This window comes from Notolabrus celidotus, chromosome 9 (assembly GCF_009762535.1).
Source record: "Notolabrus celidotus isolate fNotCel1 chromosome 9, fNotCel1.pri, whole genome shotgun sequence".
In the NCBI taxonomy this organism is placed as follows: Eukaryota; Metazoa; Chordata; class Actinopteri; order Labriformes; family Labridae; genus Notolabrus; species Notolabrus celidotus.
Genome location: NC_048280.1, coordinates 3,401,815 through 3,414,286, shown reverse-complemented (window position 1 = coordinate 3,414,286; position 12,472 = coordinate 3,401,815). Strand labels below are relative to the sequence as shown.

At 42.3% G+C, this 12,472-nt stretch overlaps 2 protein-coding genes across 5 annotated transcripts in view; one reads left to right on the top strand and one right to left on the bottom strand.

Annotated features, from left to right (window-relative positions):
- The window catches only part of sec14l8 (SEC14-like lipid binding 8), a 34,340-nt gene extending 29,375 nt beyond the window's left edge, over positions 1–4,965 (top strand). For 3 of the 4 annotated variants that reach the window (XM_034692446.1, XM_034692444.1, XM_034692443.1), the window contains exons 12-13: positions 546–715; positions 797–4,965. In XM_034692446.1, the coding sequence (XP_034548337.1) occupies positions 546–715; positions 797–948 (322 nt within the window). In that variant the 3' untranslated portion in view covers positions 949–4,965. The remainder of the gene's footprint in view (positions 1–545; positions 716–796) is intronic. The other variant, XM_034692445.1, reaches the window with a different exon arrangement.
- A 5,344-nt stretch (positions 4,966–10,309) lies between these two features.
- Positions 10,310–12,472, bottom strand: part of LOC117818550 (protein unc-13 homolog B-like) — a 72,573-nt gene continuing 70,410 nt past the window's right edge. Inside the window, exons 20-21 of the mRNA XM_034691487.1 lie at positions 11,117–11,276; positions 10,310–11,027 (exon numbers count right to left, since the gene is read on the bottom strand). Of these exons, the coding sequence (XP_034547378.1) occupies positions 10,745–11,027; positions 11,117–11,276 (443 nt within the window). The 3' untranslated portion in view covers positions 10,310–10,744. The remainder of the gene's footprint in view (positions 11,028–11,116; positions 11,277–12,472) is intronic.

Genomic DNA, 12,472 nt, shown 5'->3' with positions numbered 1-12,472 from the left:
TTAAAAAGTCCATTTTGCATGATATGTCACCTTTAACAATTGCAGTCCAGTCGTCCTTTGTTGGTAGGTTTTTTCTGCATCCACATCCGTGTGATGGCTTTTTTTGCTTGCAGCCAAGAGGATTTTGTAAAGATACCTGTCCTGAGACCCAAGACTTCATATCCAAAAATTATCCTAATTTCTTTTGCCAGCTCTTCCCAGTAAGAATGGATGAGGGCAGGCCCAAAACACATGAAACCAAAATCTTTGTACCTGAAGAATGATATCTAAATCTAAATATCATGGGAAAAAATGAAGATATATTTTGATTAATGCTGGAAGACAGAGTTAAACAAGTGAATAAATAACATTAGAAGATGGAAAACGCTTTGATCTGCATTTAAAAAAAATGCTTCATCCTACTGATGAAATCATTAAGCAACATTAAAGGCATGCTTTCAATAATATAATACCAAAAATAATAAACTTACCTGTCACAAATGATTTTTAAAAAGTTACAAAAGCAAGTTTCACTTTTTCAGAAATGTTCTTTTCCGTCTCTGCAGATGGCAGTTCGCCACCGACAGTGCAGACATCGGCTTCGGGGTGTTCATGAAGGCTAAAAAGGGCGAGTGGAAGAAGGCCGCACAGATGCATGAAGTCGTACAGAGTCAGAGATACAACTCCCACTTAGTCCCCGAGGACGGATCACTGACCTGTGAGCGCCCGGGAGTCTGTGAGTGACCAGACCTGACACAGTCTGATGGTTTATTATCCAGCAGAGTCATAATCTCTGAGATCTGTGTGTTCTTCTCAGATGTTCTCAGGTTTGACAACACGTACAGCATCTTCCAGGCCAAGAGAGTCAGCTTCTCTGTGGAGGTCCTGCTCCCCGACAGCATGCAGACCAAGCAGGCTAACGGAGCCTCTGGAGAGCACGCACAAGCTGCAGAAAACAGCCAATCATAACCAAGACGATGACCTCCATGTTACCGGACCAGTGAAGTTAGCCGCCGTGAGAAAGCACATCCTGAGAGACTTGATATGACCAGGACCTGCAACATGCTGCCTCTACAGTGAAGTAAAATGACAGGAGCTTAAATCTGACCCTCAAATAAACTACTGATGAGCCTCCCTGTTAGTGTGGTATCAATTAAGGAGCATAAAATATGAACAAAAGTACTTAGACACCTCGGGGTCAAGCTCTCTACTACTCTGATCAGGGTTTTAATTCTTTAGACCAGGGCTTAAAGTTGAACTGGTCGAAATGCAACAGTATTCAGTATCCAAAAAAGGGGTCAAGGTCCCAAGAAAACAACTTGAAAATACAACAAAATCTGCATTTTTACCTTGAAATACCAAAATAAATGAAAGTGTGATGGAAAAAAACTGCTTTGTTCTAGCCTACGGTGGCTGGGAAGTGCAATGCAAATTTACAAAGGATAACACTTTTACAAAGTTTGAGACAAATTAACATTTTGTAAAACATTTTAACATTTTATAATAGAACAAAATGACATTAGCAAAACACTTTTACAAAGGCCAAAACAAACATACATTTAGGAAAATAAATTGACAAAATGCTCCTATGATTTTCAAAATATAAGACGTCTGTAATATCAAAATGTGCAACAGCCAGGGAATTAATACATATGTGACATTAATAACCCTGTTTCCCCTTAAAGCTGCTGTGAGGAACTTTTAGCTTGTATTGATTCTGGCGCCCCCTTGTGGACAAAGTGATACCTCTTATCTCTTGTCCTGTACATGCAAAATAAGTGTCTTCAGACAATAACCTCATCCTGTTGTCTTTTAACATTTAGACTTATCTTACAATGTGATTATTTGCAATGAAAACTGCCAAAAAAGGGTGTTTCTAAAGCGAGATGTCAATCATCTGTTCTGACACCTACCCCCTCAGAGCAGTTTTAGACATTAAAATGACAACAGAGAAGGTGTCAGTGTTGTTGTGGATGGTCTTGTTTGCTTTTGAGGGTCATAAAGAGGCATCAGTATCAGGTTCAGTCTGTTTCTCAGCCAGTTAAAAACTCCTCATAGTGCCTTTAAATATTTAAAGTCAGACTGATAAATCAACACCTCCAAATGTTTTCCTGCCACTCACGGCTATCTCTGATTTGGAATTTCAAAATGAAAACCATTAGAATTTTTTTTAAGTTATATTTTTGGGGCTTTTTTGCCTTTATTCCACAGGACAGCTGAAGAGAGTCAGGAAAAATGGGGGGTAGAGAGCTGGGGAAGACATGTAGGAAATGGTCAACCGGTCAGGAATCGAACTGGCGACCCCTGCAAGAGGACTGTAGTCTCTGTATGTGGGGCGCTTAGACCGCTAGGCCACCAGCGCCCCTTAAACCATTGGAAATTTAGCATTAGCATTTATTTTGTTTATGTCTGATTGGTTCATTGGTACATTCCCTTTCTTTGTCAGAATTTTGTAAATTATTTTTCTGAAATGTAAATATGTTTCAGCCTTGGTAAAAGTGTTTTCATGACATTTTTTTATTCACCTTATTTATGGCGGTTGAACGGACGCAGGTAGTTAACTGTTATTGTGAAGCACTTCCTGTCAATGGTAAATGAGTAGCTTGACTAATTCAAAGCCGATAGAGCAGGGGCGTCAAACTCCTTTCAGTTCAGGGGCCACATACAGCCCAAGATGATCTGAAGTGGGCCGGACCAGTAAAATCATAACTTAATAACCTAAAAATAATGAAAACTCCAAATGTTTCCCTTTGTTTTAGTGCAAAAAAGTACAAGTACATTCTGAAAATGTTCACATTTAATGAACAATCTTTCTACAGAAACAGCTGTTGTATTTTTCACCATGATGAGTCTCACAGTGGGCTCAATATTTTACTCTTTAAACACTGAAACCTGCTGCAAACACACCAAACACACAGGTTACCCATACACCTAACACAGTGTGTAATGTTTACAGCAAAAGAGCAGATAGATTATAATAATGAACAAGGTAAAGTTGATTATTCTGGACCCCTCAGGTCCAGCATGAACAGTTTGCTGGACAGTGTTGTATGCAGGGGTGTAGTGCTAGTGTTAGTCGTTAGTGGATCATCTTATAGTGCTCTCAAAACTCTTTGTGAATCTCAACCGGATTATGCGAACAGCAAGTAATTTTTCACTTTGAGAAAAAAAGTCCTGGAAAAAAAGCATTGTTCAGGTGCGCTCCGTCAGCACTTTGATTGTATGCGACCCCCTAAGGGCAAATTTAAAATAGTAGTTACTTGTATTGAAAAATTCCATTTAATGCCTTCTCTGTAATTTATTCACTTTACAAAGTCGTTCAGCGGGCCGGATTGGAACCTCTGGCGGGCCGGTTTTGGCCCACGGGCCGCATGTTTGACACCCCTGCGATAGAGCCATAGCGGCTTTTAAGCAAACTTTGGAAATGTTCCCAAGACATTTTGGAGATATTTATCGAGCAACTCAATATCTTAAACTGGATGTCCGGCACAAAAAAGTGGAATAAAGTGAATAACACGTAAAAATGTTTTCCAAAATGTAAATTTGTCTCCAACTTTGTAAAAGTGTTTCATCCTTTGTGAATTTGTATTGCACTTCCCAGCCACCGTAAAACCCAGATAGTGAGAAAAATTCGGCGAGATCTTGATAAAACTGCTAAATTTAACTCTTTATCTTGAGAGAAACAGCTTCCTTATCATGAGAAAGTGTGAGAAATCAATCTCTTGTGATATTAAAACCAAGATTATGTTGAGAAAATGAAAGAAAAACTGAAATATATTTCATTATTATAGAAAACAAGCTGTTTTATTTTAATATAATCTGATAAATTAATCCGTCATAGTGGGAAAACCAGCTTTGTTAGCCAAAGATAATCACATTCTGATAAACAGCATACTTCAATTCATGTATAAAGGAGAGCTGAGTAAAGAAATGGGCAATCATATGTCCACTTCAGGCTTCCGTAGGCGAGTACAACCGCTACTTTGGCGGCTGAAGAGGGAGTTACATGAATAAAGTGCCTCAAGTCCTTTGAGTCAGTTTAAGTTTAAAATAAAAATAACTGTAGGAAAGTGAGAGTGAGAGACGTCTTCAGCCTGCTCCTCTTCTTCTTTATCCACCGCCGTTGGCTACATGCTAGCGAAACACGCTGGAATTGCTAGCTTAACGGTCGTAGGAGAGTTGCATTGTGGGTAATGTAGGCGGAAGTGAATGGTCAGAATTGATTGGAAAGGAGCAGAATCTCCCCGTCAGATGAAGTGCTGGATCAAAGATTTCCCAGCTACCTGTGGACCATTTAAAGTTTGACAAAGTGTGTGTCATGTAAAATGTTAACAAAGCCACGAAATGAATCAGGTCAGCTGAACTACAACTCACTAAACTGGACTTCCATTCCTTTAAAACTATCATTGAAGTGAATCTAAGTTATCTTTTCTTTCTTTTTTTTACAAACAAATGTTAAATGTCTTTTTTCCTCAGGACGGTACAGTAAAAAAATCGGGTTGATTTATTTAATAATAATTATTTTTTAGAGATTTTCAAGACTCATATATATAGAAGTTTAATTTGTTATGAGTTGTTAAGTGTTTTAAATGTTTCTCATTGAAGGAAACTCCAGCAGTCGTTTACCTTTGTCTTTCACATTCTAGAAAACATTCCTCTAAATATTTATTTCAGCATTTAGAATTTTTTTTTTTTTTCAAAATATGGGTACAACAATATAACAATAGTCTATTTATGTGATTTCACTGTTAAAGTCTATATATCCATGTAATGTATTCAGATATATTCAATATTTGTTTAAAGCGAGCATCATACATGTTTTAAACAATGTACAGTATTATATAATCTTCATGTTATCTCAGCAGGATATACTGAATGATGATTGAGGTGGATTTCTCAGATTATTTTCATATTCAGATTGTAACAGCATCAAGAGACTTTTGAGAGAGACAGTTGTATAAGAAGTCAATAAATCTGTTGACAACACCCAAAATGCCAGCTGAGTTTTTTTTTTACCTGTCATAGATCTGTGTCATTAAGAGAAGAAAACAATATTTTTTAGTATACAGACCTGATCAAAATCTTAAGACCAGTTGAAAAATTGCTAGAATTTGCATTTTGCACATTTGGATCTTAATGAGGTTTTAAGTAGAGCTACAATATGCAAAAGCAAGAAGGGGGAGTGAGATAAAAAGCAATTTATTGAAAACAACAATTCAACTGAAATAGGCTGTTTATCAGCTGATCAAAAGTTTAAAGGTGACATATCACGCTTTTTTCATCAATATATATTGGTCTAAGAGGTCCCCAAAACATGTCTTTAAAGTTTATGCTCAAAAAAACACTTTGAAATCAGATTTTGGTCTGCCTGAAAAACCCTCTTCTTCAGTCCTCCTCAGAACACTCTGTTTTCTCTCTGACCACGCCCCCTCCGGAAGTGGATGTGCCTCGGCTCTCCAGCACGTTGATCTAATGTTTACATGTTGGCTGAATATACACGGCTGCTCAGAGATCACGTTACTTCAACCCTCTGAATCTGATCCTGACGGAGAGGCGCCTGTAGCAGGACCTTTCAGAAGGATTGGTCACAGATTTAGTGTTTCTTGTTGTTTTATTTATCAGTATGTAGACGTGTGTCTTGGTACACAGCTACGAACATGAAGCTATGTGGCTATCCTAACTAGCGCTAGCACTTATCCATGATAAATAAAAATCATCCACTAGATCTTCAAATCTGCAGACGTGGGGAGTAAAACCGACCTCTGCCAGAAAGGCAGCAGGACCTTTCTGAAGGATTGGTCACAGATTCTGTGTTTCTTGTTGTTTTATTTGTCAGTATGTCGACGTGTGTCTTGGTTCACAGCTACAGCTATGAACATGTAGCTATGTGGCTATGCTAATTAGCGCTAGCACTTATCCATGAAAACTAAAAATCCTCCACTAGATCTTCAAATCTGCAGACGTGGGGAGTAAAACCGACCTTTGTGTTTATTAAGACAGCCTACAACTAGCATGCCTCCCTCCTAAGCTCCTTGTTAGCACACATGTGTGCAGGGAATGAAAAACAGAGGAGGGGTTGAGTTGTATTTCATACAGTCTATGGGCTGAACAAGCTCCGAGCTCTGACTCTGTGACAGACCGGATATTGTTGTTACGTAACAAAAACACTGAAGTCTGAAGCGGCTCGTTTCACACACATTTACAGAAAGGTGGAGAAATCAGAACAGGGGCAGAATGGATTCTTTTCATTCTCGGGGGGTTTGTAGACATGCCAGGGAAACATATTTCAGGTAGAGAACCATTAAAAAGTCAATTTTGCATGATATGTCACCTTTAAGACCATCGCTTTTCTGTCAGGCATTCACACTGTCATGCCCTCCTGATGGCTAAAGCTAAGAGGCTTTCTCTTTTTGAACATGGTCGGATTGTCGAGCTGCATAAGAAAGGCCTCTGGCAGCGTGCCATAGCTGCTGAGGTTGGACGCAGTAAGACAGTCATTCTAAATTTTTTGAAAGATCCTGAGCATTATGGAACAAAAAAGTCAAGTGGTAGACCCAAAAAAAATTACACCAGCGCTGAGCCGGAGGATCCGATTGGCTGTCCGTCAAGACACAGGGAGGTCCTCGACCCAAATTAAGGCCCTTACTGGTGCCGACTGCAGCGCAATAACCATCAGACGGCATCTGCGGGAAAAGGGTTTCGAATTCAAAGACTTCGTCTCCTTCAACGCCACAAAACTGCCCGTTTAGACTTTGCCAGGGAGCATCAAACATGGGACACTGAAAGGTGGAAAAAAGTTTTATTCTCTGATGAGAAAAAATTTAACCTTGACAGTCCAGATGGCTTCCAACGTTACTGGCATGACAAGGAGATCCCACCTGAGATGTTTTCTACCCGGCACAGTGGAGGGGGTCCATCATGATCTGGGGTGCTTTTTCATTCAGTGGAACACCGGAGCTTCAGGTGGTGCAGGGTCGTCAAATGGCGGCTGGTTATGTGCAGATGTTGCAGCGGGCATCCCTCATGACTGAGGGCCCTCGTCTGTGTGGTAACAGCTGGGTTTTTCAACAGGACAATGCTGCAGTTCACAATGCTCGCTTGACGAAGGACTTCCTCAGGGAGAATAACATCACTCTTTTGGACCATCCTGCATGTTCCCCTGATTTAAATCCCATAGAGAACATTTGGGGATGGATGGCAAGGGAAGTTTATAAAAATGGCCGAATCTTGAGTAAAAAGGTGTTCAGATCTTCAGCAAATGAAATGGGGTCGGTTATTGCAGACAGCTTGGGTTTGGAGTCATAACCAGTAAGTGACCTGACTTTGTCGAAGGCTTGTTTAGTGTTCATGGTGCTGAATTCCAGTTCGAGTTTGTCTTTGTATTTGAGTTTGGTTTTGATGATGTTGTTCTTTTATTTGACGGTTAATGGCTTTTAGTGCATCCAAATCCTGCTTGTGAAAGGCTGTCTGCTTCTTTAAGTATAGATTCCAGGTTTTAATGCATGCTCATTGACTAATAGATTAGATAGATAGATAGATAGATAGATAGATAGATAGATAGATAGATAGATAGATAGATAGATAGATAGATAGATAGATAGATAAATAGATAGATAAGTAACACCCCTTTCTTCATTGCTAGGATAATTTCAAATGTCTGCTATGAAAAAACAAGTATCAGGATTATGAAGTTCCTGCAACAGAAAGACAAGAGCCATGTGATTTGATTCATAAATATTTTATATACAAAATATTGTTACAATTATATTCAACATATCTCACATTGGATTAATGATAACTATATTTTACATACATCTGATCAATCTCCTTATTTCACAGTACATACAAGAAAAAGATCACACTTCTAGTTTGACTTTGTATACAATAAATACATGCTCTGGCTTTATTATTGTACAAACTTACAGAGTGCAAGAGTTCAGTTGTTCCTGCAGCTGTGGTCATCGTATGATATCCCTTTTGATGCACGAATACGTCTGTAAATCCTATCCTCTACCCACGGTGCAGAAAGGGACATCTACAATGACCACATCACGACAACCTAAGGAGAGCCGGTCTAGCGAGCTCACTGAACACTTGCGTTCCTTGGCACATAGTAAACACGTAAGTGGATTAAACTCAGTCCCACTTCAGTAAACTGAACAGCCTGCCAGCACGTCTTTTTTTTTCTTCCAAGTCCAAGTTTTGAGTGCGTCAAAAGCAGAAAACCAATCAGGTGTTCGGTGTAACGTATGATCGGTGCAGTGCAGAGTTTGCATGCATGGCAAGGCTGTGGCATCTGATTTGTTCCCATTTCAGTTTAAAACTGTAAAAGTAGAAGAAATGAAATCTAAAGAGTTCCACTTCTGGTCCCCGGTAAAGGTGTTGAAAGTATTAAACTCCTGTAAACAGGTTGTAAACGTTTGGTGGTTTCCTTTCAGAGTGGGTCTACAGGTAAACAGTGTTCACAGTCACAGTTTGAATCTTGGCAAAAACAGAATCAAAAACCTCTGACGCTGCGTTTCTTCTCGCTGCACGTTGTTTGCTAGGCTACAGTCCAGAGGTCACTTATTAATTAAACTACTTTACCCACAATCCTTTGCTTCTGCAGATATAAATAAGTGCCTTTTTGCTTTACAAGTTAATGTTTTAAGTGTCTCTCTGGGCTGCAGGCTAGCTCGTTTAGCTAGTTTTGTTCGCTAGCTCCTTTAGCTAGCTCTGTTGTCTAGTCCTCTATTTTTAAGGCGACATCATTTGTGTCCTCTTTTCTTTCTAGACCACGTCTTACAGATCCAGTTCACTCTACAGGTCTACTCAGACATTGACACACTTTTCTTGGTTTAACACTTCATAGTGTTAGCATGATGGCACTTTTATAAGAACTCTTCATATTGGTGTATGATGGTCCAGGATTCTGACTACTTTCTCTTGCTATAAGTTGTATCTGATGCCGGCAGTAAGTCGAATTCGTTCCCGGTGGGGGTTGGACTCCGCCAGGGCTGCCCTTTGTCAACGGTTCTATTCATAACTTTTATGGACAGAATTTCTAGGCGCAGCCAAGTGGCGGAGGGTGTACGCTTCGGTGGCCTTGGGATTCCGTCTCTGCTCTTTGCAGATGATGTCGTCCTATTGGCTTCATCGAACAGTGACCTCCAGCTCGCACTGGGACGGTTTGCAGCTGAGTGTGAAGCGGCGGGGATGGGGATCAGCACCTCTAAGTCTGAGGCCATGGTGCTCAGAAGAATATTCTGGGACTGAATAAATTCAGTCACCCGAGGGAGGCTGCCGTTTGTCATTGGTTCTGTTCATAACTTTTATGGACAGAATTTCTAGGTGCTAGGGCGCTGGTGGCCTAGCAGTCTAAGCGCCCCACATACAGAGGCTACAGTCCTCGTCGCAGGGGTCGCCGGTTTGATTCCCGACCGGTCGACTATTTCCTGCATGTGTTCCCCCGCTCTCTACTCCCCATATTTCCTGTCTCTCTTCAGCTGTCCTATTGAATAAAGGCAAAAACCCCCCAAAAATATAACTTTAGAATTTCTAGGTGCAGCCAAGTGGCGATGAAGTTCAATAACCTTAGGATTCCATCTCTCCTTTTTGCAGATGATGTGGTCCTATTGGCATCATAGAGCAGTGACCTCCAGCTCGCACTGGGATGGTTTGCAGCGACCTCCAGCTCGCACTGGGATGGTTTGCAGCCGAGTGTGAAGCAGCAGGGATGAGGGTCAGCACCTCAAAGTCCAAAAAGGGTGGCTTGCCCACTCCGGGTCGGAGGAGAGTCTTTACCCCAAGCGGAGGAGTTTAAGTATCTCGGGATCTTGTTCACAAATGAGGGGAAGAGGGAGCGCTGGATTGACAGAATCGGATCGGGGCAGCGTCGGCAGTGATGCAGACGCTGTACCGGTCTAAGAGTGCTGAGCCAGAAGGCAAAGCTCTCGATTAACCGGTCAATCTAGGTTCCAACCCTCACCTATGTTCACGCGCTGTGGGTAGTGACCGACAGAACAAGATTGTGAATACAAGCGGCTGAAATTAGCTTTCTTCGCAGGGTGTCTGGGCTCAGCCTTAGAGACCGGGTCAGGAGCTCAGACATCTCAAAGTAGAGCCGCTGCTCCTCCGGTTCGACAGGAGCCAGATGAGGTGGTTCAGGCGTCTGGACAGGATGCCTCCCGGACGCCTCCCTGGGGAGGAGTTTCGGGCATGTCCGTCTGGGAGGAGGCCACGGGGAAGACCCAGGACAGACTGGTGAGATTATGTCTCTCAGCTGGCCTGTGAACGCCTCAGTGTCCTCCCAGAAGAGCTGGTGGAAGTGGCTGGGGAGAGGAGTGTCTGGGCTTCCCTGCTGAGACTGCTGCCCCCGCGACCCGGACCCGGATAGATGGAGGAAGATGGATGGTTGTATGGATGGATCCGAGAGAGAGGGTGTTTGGAGTAAAGCTTGAGGTCTTAATATATGAAGGCAATCAAAATAGGGAGTACAGTTAGAAAAGGAAGGACTTAAGGACTTGTGACATTGGTTGGGTTTTTTTGCTCCATCCTCATGAAATCAATCCCTTTCCAGGCTTGGTTGAAGAGATGGTTTCTTGGAGGTTTTCCATGTTGCGAATTATCGGTGAGGGGTTTTAAAGGTCTGAGTTTTCTGAGAATGAAGATGACAGCGCTCATAAACAGCAGACACATGCAGCTCTCATTTCAAACCCTCACCCTGCTCCATGTTTTGATTGCTCTCTTCACCTCACAGACTCTAATCTGGAGCGAGCGTCTGAGCTCATCTGCCCTCCTCCACAGGACGAGTTTCAGATTTGAGCTTGAAGAATTCCTTCGCCACCTCGTCGGCAGGCCTCTGGGACAGGATACGCATCACCGTCAAGCCCGTCTCGTCGGTCTGGATGCGCGGCCCCAGCGGACACCAGCACACGCAGCTCTTACGGTCGGCGACGTCACGCAGCTGGACGACAGCCACGCCCACCACCCGGTCCGCCCGGCCAAAACAGTAATCCTTGACTGTCACCTGGAGCTCGTAGCAGTCCGGAGACTCCTTACCCAGGGCGCTGAGGAGCAGAAGAAGAGGATTAACACTTCATATTTGAACACATTCAAGCTGTTTAGCTCACTTGCAGGTTTAAGAGTCCACACTCACAACTGGAAGGCCTCGTTGAACTTCGCAGTCCAGCTGTTGTTCTTGGATTTTGTGGTGAACTTTCTCTTCTTGTCGGCGAGGAAGGGACCGACCATGGAGACCTCGACGAACGGCCTGAACATCCCAGATGTCTGCCACTTCATGTCGTTCACTGCGATCACTGCGCAATGAGAGAGAGAGCACGGTTGTTGAAGCAGTCAGAGGTGAAATGGTTAGCATAAACAAACATCTGTAGCCAGTGCAATGCTCTCATCTCCCTCTATCCCTCTCTCCAACTGGGCCTCGGCAGATGTGTGTCTAACATGAGTCTGGTCCTGCTGGAGGTTTCTGCCTGTTAAAGGAAGTTTGTCTTTGCCACTGTAACTTGCTAAATGCTGCAAAGTGCTCTGCTCATGGTGGATTTGTTGTGAGTTAGCGCTATATAAATAAAGATTGATTGTATAAAATAAAAAGCAACAATTTTTTTCTTTCATTCTTTAGTGTGTGAACAAAATATAGACATTTGTATTAGTCTTTGCACGTCTGGCTGGATTAGGGTTAGGGTTACAATTAGGGTTAGTGTTAGGGTTAGGATTTACAAGTAGGGTTAGGGTTAGGGTTACGATTAGGGTTAGGGTTAGGGTTACTATTAGGGTTAGGGTTAGGGTTACAATTAGGGTTAGGGTTAGGGTTACGATTAGGGTTAGGGTTACTATTAGGGTTAGGGTTAGGGTTACAATTAGGGTTAGGGTTACTATTAGGGTTAGGGTTAGGGTTACGATTAGGGTTAGGGTTAGGGTTACTATAAGGGTTAGGGTCAGGGTTACGATTAGGGTTAGGGTTACTATTAGGGTTAGGGTTAGGGTTACAATTAGGGTTAGGGTTACTATTAGGGTTAGGGTTAGGGTTACGATTAGGGTTAGGGTTACAATTAGGGTTAGGGTTACGATTAGGGTTAGGGTTACGATTAGGGTTAGGGTTAGGGTTAGGGTTAGGGTTACAATTAGGGTTAGGGTTAGGGTTACGATTAGGGTTAGGGTTACGATTAGGGTTACGGTTAGGGTTACAATTAGGGTTAGGGTTACGATTAGGGTTAGGGTTAGGGTTAGGGTTACTATTAGGGTTAGGGTTAGGATTACAATTAGGGTTAGGGTTACGATTAGGGTTAGGGTTACGATTAGGGTTAGGGTTACAATTAGGGTTAGGGTTAGGGTTACGATTAGGGTTAGGGTTAGGGTTAGGGTTACAATTAGGGTTAGGGTTACGATTAGGGTTAGGGTTACGATTAGGGTTAGGGTTACAATTAGGGTTAGGGTTAGGGTTACGATTAGGGTTAGGGTTACGATTAGGGTTAGGGTTAGGGTTACAATTAGGGTT